Below are 16,613 nucleotides of genomic sequence, written 5' to 3'. Positions count from 1 at the left end.
CTTTTTAGCCTCGCAACATCCGTCGGCAAGCCCGGCTCTGAGAAGACTTGCATCAAAATATGCCATGCCAGCAAGAATGTGGCGCCACGGTATACATTCATTCCTTGAATTGTTGCGCCACAGGCTTCCTGCGTCGTTGGAAAATATGCTCACTTTCATCTACCTCGCCTATTCCATGATGACTTTGCTGTACGAAACAGTGCCCAATTTTGAAGACACATGGATCGAATGTCTCGGAGATCTCGGTCGATACCGTATGGCTATCGAAGATGAGGACATACGTGACCGAGAGATCTGGACAGATGTGTCGCGGTACTGGTATTCGAAGGCAAGCGACAAGGCGCCCACCACAGGAAGACTGCATCATCACCTGGCAATTCTTGCACGGCCGGATGCGGTCAAGCAGCTGTTCTATTACACCAAGAGTCTGTGTGTTGCGATACCATTCAAATCCGCCAGAGACAGCATTCTCACCCTGTTCAACCCGATCATCAACGGAACCCAGACTCGGCTTCAAGCCATCGACCTCAGCTTCGTGAAGGCCCATGGTATCCTTTTCATTACAAGCAACACAGGCGAGAAAGACAAAGCTTTCCCAAATAACCGTGACGAACTCATGGTCGAATACGAAAGGGCAAAGAATGAGTTTCTCTCACATCTGGATAACCACATTGCGCGAACTACCAGGAGCTGGATGGAGCCTGGCGCGTTGATTGCTATCTCAAATTGCAATTCTCTACTGGAGTACGGCAAAACTGAGGCAAACACCAATGGCGATCCCAGTGTTTTGATGACTGCCATTCTACCAAAGTCAGACAGCGACACCTTCATGGGAGATTCAACCGATGACAAGCTAGTACCATCCAAAGTCTTCAGGGAGGCCTCTGATCTTGCCAAGCAGTGTGACGCAATCATCTCTCGCCGCTACGGTGACCCGAACGTTCTGCCTTATCTCAATGTCCGCTTGTCTTTCATGAGGTTCATATGTGGCAACGAAACCGCTATAAGGCATCTGAAAGACCGTTTTCCTTGGAAATTGGTGGCTCTGATGCTTAACTCTTTGTCAATACAGTGCCAGAATCATGAGCGAGTTGAGTCTGAAGCATTCCCTCGGTCAGACGACCGACCTTTGCCTGAAGATTGGCACCTCCGAGGGCTCCTCTGGGCTGACAAACTGTTCCCGCCTGACTGGTTCAACAATGACAAGATCGACGACGACGAGAGAACATTCGAGCTGCCTTCCACGACCGAGAACAGGAAAGAGCGTGTCCTCTGGCTGGGCTATCAACTCGCCGTTCCTGGCAAGTGGCTCAGGTATGACAAACAAAGCAAGCAGTTCACTGTCACACCCGAGTTCCAGAAGAGTATCCAGAGCGTGAGGGTGCTAGTCTGACGGGGGAGGACTCTTCGTTGTGCCCATCAACCTCCGATCATCTTCAGGATCACAGTGGGACAGTGCAGGGGACCAAAATTCGCTCAAAGATTTGATATGTGGAACAGCATCAGATCGCCGACGAGTCCTTGCCCAGGTAGATAGCAATGTGAAATAAACAGTTGCAGTCGAAGAACGCCAGTTGGTCATCGAAAGCCCACGGGGGGAATCGTGGACGAAGGGAGATAGGCCAACGGGGAATGTGGAGCGATTGGTGCGAGGCTTCGTCCGACTGTTGTAGGCTGGAGATGGTGACTAGTGTTGTTGCCACCGGCTGCGGTCCCAGAGGAAGGATGACTTGCTCGAGGGTTGTCGACACTCTGCTGTTCTTATACCTCCAAGATATCCGCCTCGACCGCACGACTCCCGAAATAAGAGACAGCTCCAAGTCCCTCAATGACCTGACAGCAACGATAATAACCCGCGTCATATTCGTCACGACTGGACGGGACCTCATTGTCCCCAAAGAGCAGCGGAAATGCGAAGGCTCGCCCTGAAGAGTCATTTGGCAGGGAAGTGGCAAAATTCAGGATCGATTCCCGACGCCACAAATTTGGAGTCAGATGGGAAGATGACACCGCGGAAAATAAGAACCGCGCAAGGGAGGTTGTGTTCTTTGAGTTTGTGGCGAGGCCGGAATTCATTTGGACGCACCGATGGAGTTGCCGGCTTGAGAGTGCTAGGTCAAGTCAGCGATACAAGATCGATCGTGATTCTGCCTGAACTAGAGTGTGTCGTCAATGGTGGGCCAATAGGTACATTTTCTGGGGCAGTACAACCCTAATACGTCCTAATCACCCAGGCTCGGCTCGAATGAATCAGGGACAAACACAAGGTTGAATCTTACAATAATCGTCGCAAATTTCATTTCATTTCTTAATCTGAGACGACAATTTCTAACTCCTAATTGTATAGCAACTTCGGACCGCACTCACAACCCCAAGGATTGTAAGGACTAGCTGGTGCGAGTTCAACAACTCTACGCCAACACTTTGTACATCCGACATGTTTCCGACATGGCTGCCATATTATGTCTGAAAACTCGTCGAATTCCTTGCCGCAGTCGAAGCATTGACGTGCCTCGGGCGGCAGGATAGCCATGAAAGAGTTCGTAGCCACGCGTGGATAAAGAAAAGTCGGATCCAGGTCCTTCTCGTATACAATCCGTTGAAGGCTTGAAACTTTCCCGATAAGCTCTTTATATGCATCGGGGTTGCGTTCTCGAAGCTGGTTGAAGGCTCGTATTCTGTAGGTCTCGGGGGTGTCATTAAGAGCCAAGGCCAGCGAGTCCCTGTCCCAGACCATGTTCAGGGTGGGGACCAAATCATTGAAGGACTTGGCCCTGAAGAGTATGTTGTACAATTTGCGTCGATCGCTGGCACGACAGTCATCGTAGCACCATTTGAAAAGAAAGCCTTCGGCGTCGCGAATAGGATCTGTTGAGGGCACTTGGATCTCCATCATTAAGTTAGTGATTTAGTCCACGTCAATCTAGATCTGCGAGGTCTATCCCAGACGAGCTTTTATACCTATTTCGAATGGACTTGAAAAGGGTTACACCTAAAAGAACTTGTCGAAATAGTCACTTTTAAGGCCTACAATAAGCTTCAGACCATTTCTGGTGCCGCGCTGATTCAAGGCCCACGCTGATTCGGGTTCTCAAGTGGCTCGAGACCAAGCTCGCAGCGATGCCGCACCTCAGAGGATCTAAGAGGTATTTTGGATTCCCAATAGCTAAGGATCAGTTGAGGAATACCAGACAATAGAATGATGGATTGAGAAACATCAAGGCGCGAATGCACCTGCAGTGTATGGTATTCGTGGCTCAGACTTTCTTGGACAAGGTGCGGCCAAACGTTATTGAGTATTTCGAGCTGATATAAACTCCAAATATTTAAACGAGAAGACGATGAGGTGCTTGATTCCCACCTTGCAACACCGGATTTCGTACTTCTAAAGAAACAGGGTTTGCGGAAATGTATGTCCAACCAAACTTCCCTACATAATCCTTTTTCGTCCCTCGCTGATCGGCCCTCAGAGGAACAGATCTCCGCGCAGACCCGTTCGCAACAGGAGAATACAAGCCCTGAGATCACGATCGTGTATGTCAATAATGATTTTTTTTTTTAATTATTATTTCTCAAGTCCACAAGTTCTGACATCAACAGGCGAAGTTTCCACGGACATGTGATCCCCGATGAAGTGGACAGACCGCAGAGGCTCCTTCTCACGATGCGCGTGATCACGATGGAGGACATCGAGAGGCAGCTATTTGCAACCATTTCATGGAAAGGACCCGGCGAAGACGGCCTACCAGCAGCCGTCTGGAAAGAGACCTGGCCCGTGGTCAACCACCGGGTCTTGGCTCTGTTTCCCACGTCGTTAGAGGAAGGAAGACTGCCCGACCAATGGAGGCACGGGAAGATTGTTCCGCTGAAGAAGCCGGCCAAGAACGACTAGACCGTGGCAAAAGCCTGGACGCCGATGTCCCCGCTGGCGAGGCTTGGCAAGGTTATGGAATCACTGATCACAGGGAGGCTCTCGTACCTAGTCGAAACCTTTGGACTTCGTCCGACCAACCACTTCGGGACCCGAAAACAACGATCAGCTGATCAAGCGCTCATGCTCCTGAAAAAGCAGATTTAAGCGGCCTGGCCGGGTCGCAGAGTCTTTAGCTTCGTCAGGTTCGAAATCAAAGGGGCGTGTTACGCTGCGGGCATTGCCGAGCTGGCCATGCTGTGATGTAAACTCAAGTCTATATATGGCTTCTCACTCATTTCTCATGGTAAACTAAATCAAATCCTGAGGAATAATAAGTATGGATATAAGTCTATGTTCAATCCTGGCATTTTGAATTGTATAGGCGGCCTTAGTGCTATTAACGTCAAACACCAACGAGCGAGCTACCTCAGCGAGCGAGACACTTTTCAGGACCAACGGCACAACAACTTGAATTGCAACACCGCAACAAAGAAAATCAATTGGCTATCAATCGTAGTCTGAATCTGCAGACTATATTACCTCTTTGTCACAAGTTCGCGCATTATGCCGGGTTTCGCCACAGCGCCGCACAGCCGGTCCGCTGCGGACCGGCTCCTCAGCACCACCACTTATTTCACAAGCTGGCCGCTTCCCTTCTCCTTGTCATTAATTATCTCTCTGGTCACTTGCGTACGACCTGTCCCTCCAGGTTAGATAGAGCCGGCAGAGGTCGGTTTGACGGCGCGTCGGGACATGGGGGGGGGGGGGCCGCCGAAGCTCGTGACCCATTTTGGGCCTTCACTAGGATTCTTTGTGGCCCTTTTGTGAACCTCAACCACCACGCTTGAGAATTCCAGTATGACGATGGAAGATCCATCCCAGCCAAGAAGTGCTTGCCATCATTATAGTAGGCTTGATGAGCTTTATCCTCGGATTCATGGTCCTTGTGTCTGCCTTAAACCCCTCTGGAACTAATCCTTGGGAGGTAGACTAAACTCACAATGGCGACGTTGCAGTGTCAAACGCGTATAGTAATGAGAAGCATCACGTCCATACCCTCTGAAACAAGCAACTAGTATTCAAAGCAATGTGGTAATGGGTTGGGAATACCCTCTGCGTTGGTATCGAGCGTATAACCCCATATAGGGTCCACGATGGCCTACTTTTATTCCCGTAATCTACGTCCTTCACGGCATGTAAATAATTGTTGAAAGGGGCCCTGATATAGGGACGGAAATTAGGCCCGAAATTGGCCATTGAAAAGCAAGATGGAGTGCCTCTGATCGAGCTCTCAGGTCATCATCACACATTCCCCTCGATCAGGAGTATTTGCCTCGTATCCCTGATATAACAATGACAGCGGCGATTGAAATACCCTCCAATGTACATGTCTTCCGCAGTAAGCATTACAGGACATTTTTCACCACAAAAAAGACCAGACCAGTCTCATGTGTCGTCAAGGAGTTGCGCGAACAGCTTGTGCCAGACCTAAGTGTTGGCAGGTCAGACCTTCAATTATTGACACAACCAGATGGACATAGAGTCGAAGGTAGAATGAACGCACTGGGCGTGCTGTTGTCTAGGCTCGCAGTTCATGAAAATGCGCGCCTGGAATGTAACCAGGGCACGGATAACATGAAGGAAGCGGATGTGCAACTAGCCAAATACATATGGGACACTGAAAAGGCGTTGTGCACTTCTTTATTCGCATACTGATCTAACCTGTGACTTGAAAAGAGAAATAGAGGACAAGTTTCAGACCCTCAAACGAGAGCTGGTGGCTTGGGTTCAATCGACTGGAGCGCAGCGATCTTGTTGTCACGGCATGGTGGAGTACCTGCCGGACCAGCGGATTTTGGGGACCAATGCTCTGCCGAACGCGCCCTCGATCCCCTGCATCGCCGCATCTGGGTCCAGCTGGTCACAGGCAAGGGTCCTTTCCAAGACAATCAGAATGCGCAGACTAACAATACGCTAATGCTTGGTATGCGCTATCTGAGATCTTCACGAACATGCTCCACGACCCGAAGCTACAAGGTGTCTACCTGGTTGTCGACGCACTAGATGAGTGCGAAGAGGGCCTACCACAGCTCCTCGAGCTGATCATCGAGACCTCGCAATCAGTCCCTGTCAAATGGCTCGTCTCAAGCCGCATCTCGTCGCAAATCAGAGAAGAGACGTATTACGTGGCGCAGGAGCTAGCACTTGAGGTCAATGCGAAGTCGGTCGCAGCGGCTGTAGATAGGTGTATCATGCACAAGGTGTCCCAACTTGTGCAACGGAAGGGCTATCGAGACAACATCGCGGAAGAAGTGCGTCAACATCTATTGTCAAACGCCGAGAGCACCTTCCTCTGGGTCGCCTCAGTCTGCCAGAAACTTGAGGAGGGGCGCCATGGGAATGTTCTGCAGAAACTGAAGTCCTTTGGGTCTCAGTGCTCTTTATGAACGTATGATGCAGCAACTCCACGCATCGGAGGACGCCGACCTCTGTACATAGGTGCTTGCTCTCGTAGCAACGACCTATCGCCCACCTTCACTTGCCAAGCCCACTATGTTTATCGAAGAAGGCGGCAGCACAGTAGATCGAATTGGTTGTAGAGATCGTTGGTCTTTGCAGTTCGTTCCTGACGGTTCGCGAGGAGACAATCTACTTTGTCTACCAGTCGGCAAAGGACTTCTTGATGAAGGAGGCATCCGACATCGGCTTTCCCGAACAGCAAGCAGTCGTCCATGGTCAGATCTTCTCCAAGTCGGTCGAAGCCATGTTCCAGACATTGAAGCGCGACATCTACGGACTGGATAGTCTTGGATTTGCTATCGAGGATGTCCCCCGCCAAAGACCTAATCCGGACCCACTGGCGACGATAGCGTACTCCTGTGTCTACTGGGTTGACCACTTGATCGATGCTAGTAAAGCCTTAGATACAGCCGGTAGCGTACCAAACGACGAGGCGGTAGCTAGGTTCCTACAGAGTCAGGGCCTCTATTGGATCGAGTCGCTAAGTCTCCTCCGCAGCATGTCGGAAGGGATGCTCGCAATGGAAAAGCTGCTACGGTATTTGAAGGTTAGGCGACGGACCTCTGTTATCATCTGTTATAGAGCTAATAGTATAAAGGAACGGTTGGGGGCATCTATGCTTCAGGCGCTCGTGAAAGACGCCTACCGTGTTCTGCAAACCTTCCGGCCGGCGATCGATCGCCGGCCGCTTCAGGCATATGCATCGGCACTCGTATTGAGCCCAAAAAAACAGCCTAATGCGTAGACTGTTTGTCCATGAGAGGCCGCAGTGGTTTGAGTGTAGAACAGAGTTGGCGGAGCAATGGGGCGCGTGCGAGGTGACACTCGAGAGCCATACCGACACGGTGTGGTCGGCAGCCTTCTCGCCAAACGAGCAGTACATCGTCTCGGCGTCAAATGACAAGACCGTCAAGCTGTGGGACACACAGAGTAGTGTGTCTAAGGCGACATTTGAGGGCCATCTGTCCTCAGTCTTAGTCGTGGAGTGAAAAGTATAAGTTTTGTTCGTAGCTTTGACGGAAAACGTCAGTGACACGCAGGGCGAGGAGCGAGCCGATGACGAAACGAAGATAGCGAGAAGAACGCAAGATTGGACGATAAGGACCAAGCGAGGAGGCAGGTTGCTTTTGGGCCAGATTACCCCATGCCATCTACTGCAAGTGACGTCGGCGAAGGGGAAAGCGGTGATGGCAATTCATTCGTACCCGAAAGCCAGGGTGCTGAGAGGTCCGGAGCTGATGCGGCCAATAAATCCGACGCGAAAAAAAACACAGAGCTCATTTCTCGACAGCCTCGCCAAGCACGTGGCGCGAGAGCTGCGGGTGAAGCAGCAGCTGGCTCGGGTCCGTGATCAGAGGACCACAAAACAATTTCCAGGGGCGAGCTGCCTACTTACCAATGTGTTCCCAATTTCCCGAGGTCCTGAAACTGCCCCGTGAGGTCCTAAAATTGGTGCAGGAGTCGGCCTCATCAACATCTAGCCGAAAAGCGGGGCGTCGGGTAAATACGGCTAACTGGGTTGTGCGTCTTTAAATTTAGGCACCCCCGCTCCCCGAGACGTTCAGACTCCCTCACCCACTACTCCATGCCCCTCATCGCAATTTTTGGCCGACGAACTACACGCATATCAATCACACGTTCGAGGAGAAAGATGTCATCCACCTGTCCTAACTGCAGCGGTAAGGGTATTGCTGGCGGATGCCCAGGCTGTGGGACAAAGCCCAAATAATCTCAACACTCAAATCAACCGCTGTCCGTACAAACACTCGTCTCACAAGATATAGTGCTGACTTCACAATCCAGTGGCGTTGATCGCGATTATCCTTGCTCCTCGAAGTTAAAGCCGACACCGGCAGTCTCCATTTTTTCAAATAACTCCTTCGCAAAGGGGTCCGTCACCCTTAGCGGCGTCCATGTCCTCACCGAGTCTCGCGTTCCAAATATAAAAGTCATAGCCGAACCTTTCTCGAAATGGAAATTAGTACGGGGGTCAAATACTACGCTAGGGTGGTGTTAGTGTAGTCCTGCAATTATATGAGGTTGCCTTACAATCCGTTCGACAGTTCTTCGCTGATATTGTGTGCTTGAAGTGCTTCCCGAGAGTTTGTGAACCATGTTTTGGTCATGACCGGCCAAGCTTCGCGGTGAGACCTGGCGTAGCACTTTACGCTTGTCGCTGCGCACATTACATGGAGGCCCAGATATGGAATATCGAATTCGCTGTTTGCCGGGGGCTTGACCGCATTGCGCGCGAGGAATGTAGGGGTACCTCCTGTAGAGAGGATACCCCACCGCATCCAATGTGCAATGAGGCATGGTCCTTTGAACCAATCACTCAAAATCCCCCGAATGCGCGCATTTGCAAGAATTGAGTTGAGGATCCCCCATCCATCCGATGACCAGAAACTGCTGATTTCCGATCGTGACTTGAGATCGATGCTCAAACCAATGCTTTGGTCTGTCCAGTGGATATACCCTTCCTTCCGAAGCTGCGGTATGTCCTCGACTGTCATCTTCGACTGGTCTTCGTGGAAACACTCCTTCAGAATATCATGCGCCAGAACCCCGTCCGCTAGAACACCGTCCGCCAGAGTACCATCCTCCTTGTCACCAAAGTTCTTCGTTGTAAAGATTGTTCCCCAATTTAAGTTCTCTTTCATGGTAGGCACGGTCTGATTTATGGGTAAGGGTAAATCGGGACGCATTGGCGTTGTTTGCATCAGAGGATGATTGGTATACAATAATGGAGATGGCTCTGATCGGGGGGTGAGAGGCTGTGAGAGGTCTCTTGCTATGTAAATTGCCGGCGGATCAGTGGTAGTTGACAACCGTTCTTGCCCCCCTGAGACGCACTCGATGAGCTTAACGTCTGTGATGTTCGCTATATCAGCCACATTGGTTGTAGCGATGCTTCGGTAGGAGCCTGCTGTGCTGGCATCAGTAGCAGCGGCAGAGATGTCACTGCCAGTATCAACAATCGCGAGTGAGTGCTCTGTGTCTCTAGGACTGGCCAAGGCCACTAAGTTGAAAGGCAATTGTGGGGATTGTAATGCTGTGATCGCGCCCCCCAACAATGACGACGATTGAGAAGGCGGAAAGTGCGAGTATTCTGACCTGGTTATAGCAGTAGTTGCCGGGGCTGTTGAAACCGGAGACCCCTTCGCAACGGAAGAAGTATCGCTGACAGCGGGATTGACCACGTCACTGTTTCCGTTGCTTCGATCATTCTCGTCACCGCGAAAGATTTGATGCTGTTTCCATTCCATTTCCATTTGCAGTAAAGGGGATGGTGAGGCTAGCCTGGTAATTAGCATGATGAATATTGCCAGGTAGAAATGCTGGAGAGAGCCATACAAGGTTGTATCCAGCGTAAGTCCTTCCCAAGCAGAGTCTTGGGCAGCAGACTTGTGAAAGCTGTGTACGGCGATTCTTCGTCATGTGTAGAGACATCAGCATCTTGTCTGTCCCGGACGGATGCAGGCCCATCCCCTTTGTAGGTAGCCGGGGAACAGAGTTGTGTCGATGAATGGGAATCCCCATACGATCGTATTCTGGGGAGGCCAGAGCATTCATTATCACTGTATTTCCGTTTCTGGGAAATTCTCATAGCCTCGTGGGCACCAGAAGAACTGTGCTCTTCGATCATGAAAGAAATTGACATGCACATTTGCGACAAAGATGCAGTATTTTGATCTGCGTCGTTATAGTCTGTGGCGGGAGAGCGTTGGACTTCAATGAAGGAGTTAGGCGGCACGTCCGAAGGAGGCGGACTGGGATCCTCCTGGACAGGAAGCACTCTGGCTGGTTCGGTTCCTCCAGATTGCTTGGAGGCCAAATTCCGACCAAACCCGAGGAGCTGGCATCTTTCGTCCATACACACATCGCACTGATTTCTGACAGGAATAAATTCTGTCGCCTTGGTATTGTCGAGACCCCACGTTCCATTTAGCTGGTCGTAACGACGGATGGTGAGCAGGTGAAGTAGTGTATCTGAATGCAGCTCCCGAAGATCTTCGACACTGATATCCTCCCAGAGAAATGATTCAAGCTTCAAAATGCGATGTCGAAATGCTTTGCCAATCTTTGCCAATTTTTGTGCGTGTGGGCTAGAATTAAGGTGCCTGCGGAGCTTTTCAATGTCATCGTTCGGCAGCCGTTCGAAGTGTTGAAAGGTGACAGTTGCCTTGCCACCGAAGGGCATGAAAGGCAGATAATCGCAGAGCTTAACAAGTTTGCGATCAAGTGTGAGTCGCCGACGGACCGCCTCTGGGGTGCGTTCCTCTCCGAGACCGGGAGCAAACTCGTTGATGATGCCTGTTGGTAGCTTGGGGTCCGGGGCTCCACTTTCTATAACGAGCTTGCTCCGAACTTTGAGATACATGCGTTCAACACCATATGCTCTCCAAATATAGGAAACCAGACTGCTGAACTCCGACTTCTTCTCCCACTCGCGGGCGAGGTTCAAAAATTTTTGCTCGTCACAGCCTTCTGGAAGGGCAGGAGCCTGTTGGGCACAGGCGAGTGCGTGGCTCCTGATACGCTTCGTCGCATCCGAGCCAGTCAATTCTTTCACCAAACTCTCTAGCGACGGCGCCGGCTTCTTCTCCCGCTTCGACGGCTGTCTCCGAGGTCTACCTGGCGGGTCGTCGAAGCGTGGGTTCCTCCGACGCACCGCATTCAACTTCGTCGGGTCAGAATCGAGATGTGCATGATGTGACTCGTTTCTTTCCCCTGCGCTGGCTTCCTTGGTCCCATCCATGACGGGTCCGTTGAAATTGGGCAGTGCTTGATTAGAGCGTCGACGTTCTCTCCGTACAAGACCGGCCGTCAATGGTGCAGACAAGTCTACTGGCCCAGCCCATCGTCGTCTAACTCTATGCTGGACGTCTCCAGGCAGCCTCTCGGAGGTTGGAAGTTGATCTTCGCTACAGTCGAGTCGCCCAGCTGGCGTGTCAACCATGACAAAATCATGATCAAATGATAGTGCTGAGGAGGCATTGACACGACGACCTTCTTCGGTCTTGGAAGTTACATCACCTTTTGGCGCGTTGGGAGTCATTGCGTTGAATCGAACCAGTGTTCATGAAACAAGAAATATAAAGCTTCAAAACGGCGTCCGTCGAGGTGTCTGTGAGGAATTCCTACCATCGGCGAAAGAGGATGCGGGGGTTGGCCCTTCGGAGCGGAAAAGAGCAAGGGCCGGTGGCATCCGAGACAACACAAACAGCACTGGTTCCCTGCCGCCAAGCTAAAAGCAGCAAGACACACGGGAACCCCCTGCGCGAGACGGGTAACAATGGTTAGATGGAACGAGACGCACAGGCTGCCCGCCTCGCCCCAGGCTTTCCGTAGCAACGTAGAGTAGACTTAGACTCTGTGATATGCCCGGCAATGTGCATACAGACGATTTAAGAGTGATGGCAAATATGAACATCGACTTGCTTTCCAATATGGGGCGGTGTGTTTAAGCATCAGCACAGCTAAAACACATTTGTGTCTTTGCCTGTGATTGACCGAGCTCTTATTCAAAAGCGTAGTTGCTAACAGTACAGCTAAAAACACGGATGTGCGATTGGCGCGCGCTCCCCGGGTGCATCTGTGGCGGAGCACGCTTTCTTGTCCGACCAATCATTGTGCTACAATCATTGTGCTACAAGAATAGCGTTCTTGGCAAAGCTAGACAGGGATACTGAGTACGCTAGCCCTCTTTTCGCAAGAGGTCAGAGAGATGGATGGATTCAGAGCAGCGTTGAGACAGGGCTACCAGCTTAGGACCAATTGTTCACTCACATCCCATGATGGTGTAAAACACTGCAAGTGTTGGTTCCTCGGCCGTGAGTTGGCAGAGTGGGGAGGGGCCCCTGCGTGCCCCGAGCCGCCATACCCCTCGCTATTAGGTGGGCTGGTGATCTCATTGCTCTACGTTGGAAATAGGGCGGTGACTAACTTAGCTTTCCCAACGTTTAATTGGCTTGTAGCAAATGTGAGATCGAGCTCATGGACTCAACCACAAATCGCATTGCACAGCATTTGAGAGGGAAATCTAATTTGCAATGAGATAGCCTAAACAAAAATCTCGTGGTTGAGTGAGCGCCTTCTCTTTGGATGTCGCTGCCTCGCTACCAACGTCTCGCTGCCTCTTGCTGCACAATTTCAAAAAAGTGTTTTATGTTTTGACAAACTCTAAGGTTTGTTCCCATTTAATCCAGAAGTGCAGCTCGCGATCTTTCACTTCTTCTCCAAGGATTTCGCAGGCGAGTCCGCTGGCTGACTATGATCTCGAATTTCGACCCCTCGATCCTGCCTACAATGAAAGGTGTGACTCTGAATGGCTTTTCCGGCCCTGCCCAACTCGAATCGAAGGCAGTGGGCAGAGCCCAGCTCTCGAGTGGCTTCTTCCCATTGTTTTATTGTTGGACCATATGCATCATTAGCAGATTGGTTGAGTATCAGAGTTCGCAGTGACTCCGGAGGCTTAAAGAAAAAAAGGTGCGTCTTCGGGGGCGAGCTGGGCTTGAATGTGACATCGGCGCGCAGTCGGAATAAGACGGTTGAGACATCGTGACGGATGGTAAAAATAATTCGCTTCAGGAGGGCCGCTTTATCATCACCGCATCGCCACGATATCGCAGCCGGCGTGACAAGGTCGATGCATGATGTTACGTCGAGAGAGCTTGTTTCTGAGGCAGTGGACTCGTCATCGCACATGGACGGATGTATACCTGCAAACAATCAGCAGCCGCAACAGAAGGAAAGCAGACGTACAAAAGCATGACCCCCTATCATTTTATTGAAAGGATTGCGTCAACACAAATAAGCTACCATTTGATCTACTCTGCTCTAGTGTAGTTGGACGATATTACTCCTGTGCAGACTAAGGAAAGGGGAGGAGAGAAATATTGTGGATGACGGACCAGTCTTAACTGAAGGTCTGAAGCTTCGCAACGATTCTTGCATGGCGTGGGCTGCCTGCCCCGTTAACAATTGCCGCACAATACTCGGCACGAGTATAGTATCTTCTCGCAGCTTCGCCCTTGTCCTGCTCTCGTAATAGGTCCCCCATGTTCTCTAGGGTATTCAACGCAGGAGGATATGTTTTCACCGAATTATCTCCTAGTGCTTTCTCGTACCCTTGGAGCGCCCGTTGGTACATGGCCTCTGCCTCGCCTAAGCGGCCTTGGTCGGAGTAGAGAATGGCCAAACTTCCAAAACTCCATGCTTCATCCTCCATATTATCCTTGTTTTCAACCAGTCGTAGACTATGATCTGCATGTTGGAGCAGACGTCGTTGCACCCACCAGAACTCGGATTCTGTCTCGTCAGGTACGTGCTGAGCTGTACATAGTATAGCTGTTCTCGCCAGTTGTAGGTTGGGTAGCGGATTGAGTACGTGTTGTATCTACGAATGCACACACCCATGCACGCTGTACCCGCGCGATTGCGTTCCGCATTCTCGTGTTGCTGGATCAGCATCTACCAATCCGTGCTGGCAGAGCACTCGCATAGACTGCTCAAAAGTGATTTGGTCCTCAGTAACGTCTTGCAGCCATTCCGGGATGGCAGGGTTTCTTTGGTGTAATAACTCGTGCCATAGATCGTCCTTATCGAAATATGCCCATAATGTAAGAAGCTTGGCGGCCGTGAAGTGTTGTTTTTCAATGTGCGTAAATGAGATGTTCCAGGTCGAGTACATAGCATACTCGTATGCCGGAAGCTGTGGGGTCACCTGCTGTAATCGTAGCCACGATTCCTGGTAAAGCTCGAGGTAGTTCGTCCAGGTCGTCGTGACCTCACACAAATAAGCGCCAGCGGTTGAGAGTGCAAGTGGGAGCCCGTCGAGTCTTTTGGCTACTTCGACTGCAGCCATGTCTAAATACAGGAGTTAGCAGACTGGGCTGTCTTCATGGCACTAGAGAATGCTCACACAGAAGCCAAGAGTTCCCACCCGAGCCGAAAGCGATCCAGTCCCCATCCGACCAGCTTTGCGAAATGTTACAGTACAGTATGTACATGGAGGCTAATTTGTATGTCTGGAGTGGCATAGGGTTAACGAGACAATTCTAATTACAACACAATTCGAGAGCTGTAACCTCAAGGTCTAGCGGTGGTCTAAGGGCCATTGAGGAGTAGGATGACCTTGGGTCCACTCAGTGTGGGCAATTTCCAATTACGTAAGAAGAACAACCATTTTCGTTGTGTGGAGGCCACTCTTGCAGGATAAAGGTCTCCAAGCGTGCACGTGACTTTGTGCACCCATGTCTTAGTGCATTCCTGGTATCTCCATCTCCGCCGCGCAATAGATATCCGCCCCTAAATGTTCCTACACCTATTGAACTCGCAATCGACCGCCCCGAACTAACGGTATGGGCCTGTACACAGACTTGTAAGACCACCTTTCTGCGCTGCCCTGCTACCCTGCTACCTTGCTCTTTGCTGACTGGATTGCACGTAGGTTTCGACCCTATCGCCCATTCGTTCCGCGTCGCTGAATCAGAAATCGAAGTGTTTGCCGACCACTATTCCATCCACGACCTCATGGACATCCCTCACGATTTACGAGACCGGTACTGTGAGCAATTGAAGAAGGAGTTGAAAGCAGAACGGGAACGCTTAGAGAATAAGTATGGACTTTCAAAGATGGAAATTGAGGCACAGTCACGCCGCGAGATGGATCAGTTTGTCTCGGGTGTCGACGAAGTTATCAGAAAGATGCAAAACGATCTTATGCAGATCAAAAAGTCCGTCGATTTGATCATTACTGCACAAGTAGACCGGCGCTTGGAATATCAACGACTGTGCCAGGAGCACGAAGCGAAGATGGCAGAGGCGAAAACGAATATAAATAAGAAGCTCCATAACATCCTTGCGCATGGCATACTTGGGGAGCCCGACGGGGTTCGAGAAGCCATTGAAACAGATCAAGCATTTTCTGGTTCGCCAGCCGGGATATTTGAATCGTCCCAGCATTGGTTATGTACATCCAAACCTGGCGAGAGCGGACCTGTACGGTCAGATATTCATACGCCCACGCCTCATACACCTGCGATTGCGCGCCCAGCAATGATGCCCCAGGCGTCCCCTCCCCGAGATTGCCTGACCCAAGATGCCCCACCTCAGGCGCTGATGCCTTCCAAGATTGTACACGAGATCTCAACGGACTACGTACCTATCGCGCCCGCTTCGACTCAGCCTCCGTCCTCAGCGGTTGCCCCATCAACCGGGGTCCACCAGTCGAAGGACTCAACTCGACCTCTCCCTTCATACAAAACGTCTAACGAGCTCAGGCGCATTATGCCTCATCCTACGCCTCAGTTGCCATTATCTTCGGCAAAGCCATCATACCAAGATGGAAAAAGGAACAATGCTGAGCCACCAACTGCTACCGTCCTCGGAAGGGCTGCAAAACGGCGTCGCGGAAGTAGACCTATCAGGCAGAGCCAGGCAAAGCCGCGTAATGTGGGCCTTTCCGATACTGCAGTCCAGCCCGGGGCGCAAAGCGAACGCAGCGAAGAGAATTTGAGAATTGCGAATTCAGACACCGTACAAGAGGCATCTGACTGCATTGTTATTGGCGGCTCCGAATGCTCAGGATCAGATAGCTACGCCGATGACGCTCGCGCCGGCGGACGCGAGGACGATGATAACCAGGGTTTGGATGAGCTATCTGCTCTTGGTCACCGCCCAGCGACATCAAACCGCAAGAAAGTTAGCATGCGCGGTCAGGATGCGGGTGACGCTGTGTGCGCTGCTGCCCCGGTAGATTGTCAGCGTCCGAGGACTGATGGAGTTCATGATCATGGAGTCACACCACTTGCGATGCCCGGCATGGGCATATCTGGCGAGGGACTTAGGAGCCCCAGCCCACAGCCTACCTTGGACAGCTACGAGCGCTTTGATCAATTTCAGGCACAGATGAATGATGCTGGGAAAAGCCAACAAACCCACACCAGATAGGTTTGCGCTCATGTTCAAGCCTCACAAAGAGTAGGTGAAGATGCGTCTCGGCACATAGCACTGTAACGGAGGCTGGTCGTCTAGCATAGTACTGAGAAGAGTCCGGGAATGTTTGGAAACTTAGTTATCTGCCTTCCATCACAACATACGGGCGGTACCCTGCCAGCTACGTACGGGCGTGGAAGGATGCCTATCATAAAGAGGCGCAGAAGCTTCGATATAAGAA

At 51.1% G+C, this 16,613-nt stretch overlaps 5 protein-coding genes across 5 annotated transcripts; 2 read left to right on the top strand and 3 right to left on the bottom strand.

Annotated features, from left to right (window-relative positions):
* Positions 1 to 145: 145 nt before the first annotated feature.
* J7T55_002363 (telomerase-binding protein est1a) lies at positions 146 to 1,393 on the top strand (the record flags this gene model as incomplete). Its single annotated transcript, XM_053136240.1, has 1 exon — positions 146 to 1,393. The coding sequence occupies one exon, from the start codon at positions 146 to 148 to the stop codon at positions 1,391 to 1,393; it is 1,248 nt and encodes a 415-aa protein (XP_052986170.1).
* A 109-nt stretch (positions 1,394 to 1,502) lies between these two features.
* On the bottom strand, positions 1,503 to 2,896 carry J7T55_002362 (uncharacterized protein; the record flags this gene model as incomplete). The annotated part of the gene is made up of 3 exons (XM_053136239.1): positions 1,503 to 1,706; positions 1,768 to 2,111; positions 2,431 to 2,896. The coding sequence occupies 3 exons, from the start codon at positions 2,894 to 2,896 to the stop codon at positions 1,503 to 1,505; spliced, it is 1,014 nt and encodes a 337-aa protein (XP_052986169.1).
* Positions 2,897 to 5,925: 3,029 nt separating this feature from the next.
* Positions 5,926 to 7,872, top strand: J7T55_002360 (NACHT-domain-containing protein; the record flags this gene model as incomplete). The annotated part of the gene is made up of 5 exons (XM_053136238.1): positions 5,926 to 6,332; positions 6,533 to 6,970; positions 7,179 to 7,349; positions 7,508 to 7,660; positions 7,725 to 7,872. The coding sequence occupies 5 exons, from the start codon at positions 5,926 to 5,928 to the stop codon at positions 7,870 to 7,872; spliced, it is 1,317 nt and encodes a 438-aa protein (XP_052986168.1).
* Positions 7,873 to 8,478: 606 nt separating this feature from the next.
* On the bottom strand, positions 8,479 to 11,492 carry J7T55_002359 (uncharacterized protein; the record flags this gene model as incomplete). The annotated part of the gene is made up of 2 exons (XM_053136237.1): positions 8,479 to 9,728; positions 9,788 to 11,492. The coding sequence occupies 2 exons, from the start codon at positions 11,490 to 11,492 to the stop codon at positions 8,479 to 8,481; spliced, it is 2,955 nt and encodes a 984-aa protein (XP_052986167.1).
* A 1,169-nt stretch (positions 11,493 to 12,661) lies between these two features.
* J7T55_002358 (uncharacterized protein) lies at positions 12,662 to 14,300 on the bottom strand (the record flags this gene model as incomplete). The annotated part of the gene is made up of 3 exons (XM_053136236.1): positions 12,662 to 13,155; positions 13,427 to 13,763; positions 13,911 to 14,300. 3 exons carry the CDS (start codon positions 14,298 to 14,300, stop codon positions 12,662 to 12,664), a joined length of 1,221 nt encoding a protein of 406 aa, XP_052986166.1.
* Positions 14,301 to 16,613: the final 2,313 nt, after the last annotated feature.

Source organism: Diaporthe amygdali, assembly GCF_026229845.1.
Source record: "Diaporthe amygdali strain CAA958 chromosome Unknown NODE_75_length_28176_cov_71_309015, whole genome shotgun sequence".
Lineage (NCBI taxonomy): Eukaryota > Fungi > Ascomycota > Sordariomycetes > Diaporthales > Diaporthaceae > Diaporthe > Diaporthe amygdali.
The sequence above is the reverse complement of the archived record's forward strand: the minus strand, read 5'-3'. Positions and strand labels throughout refer to the sequence as shown.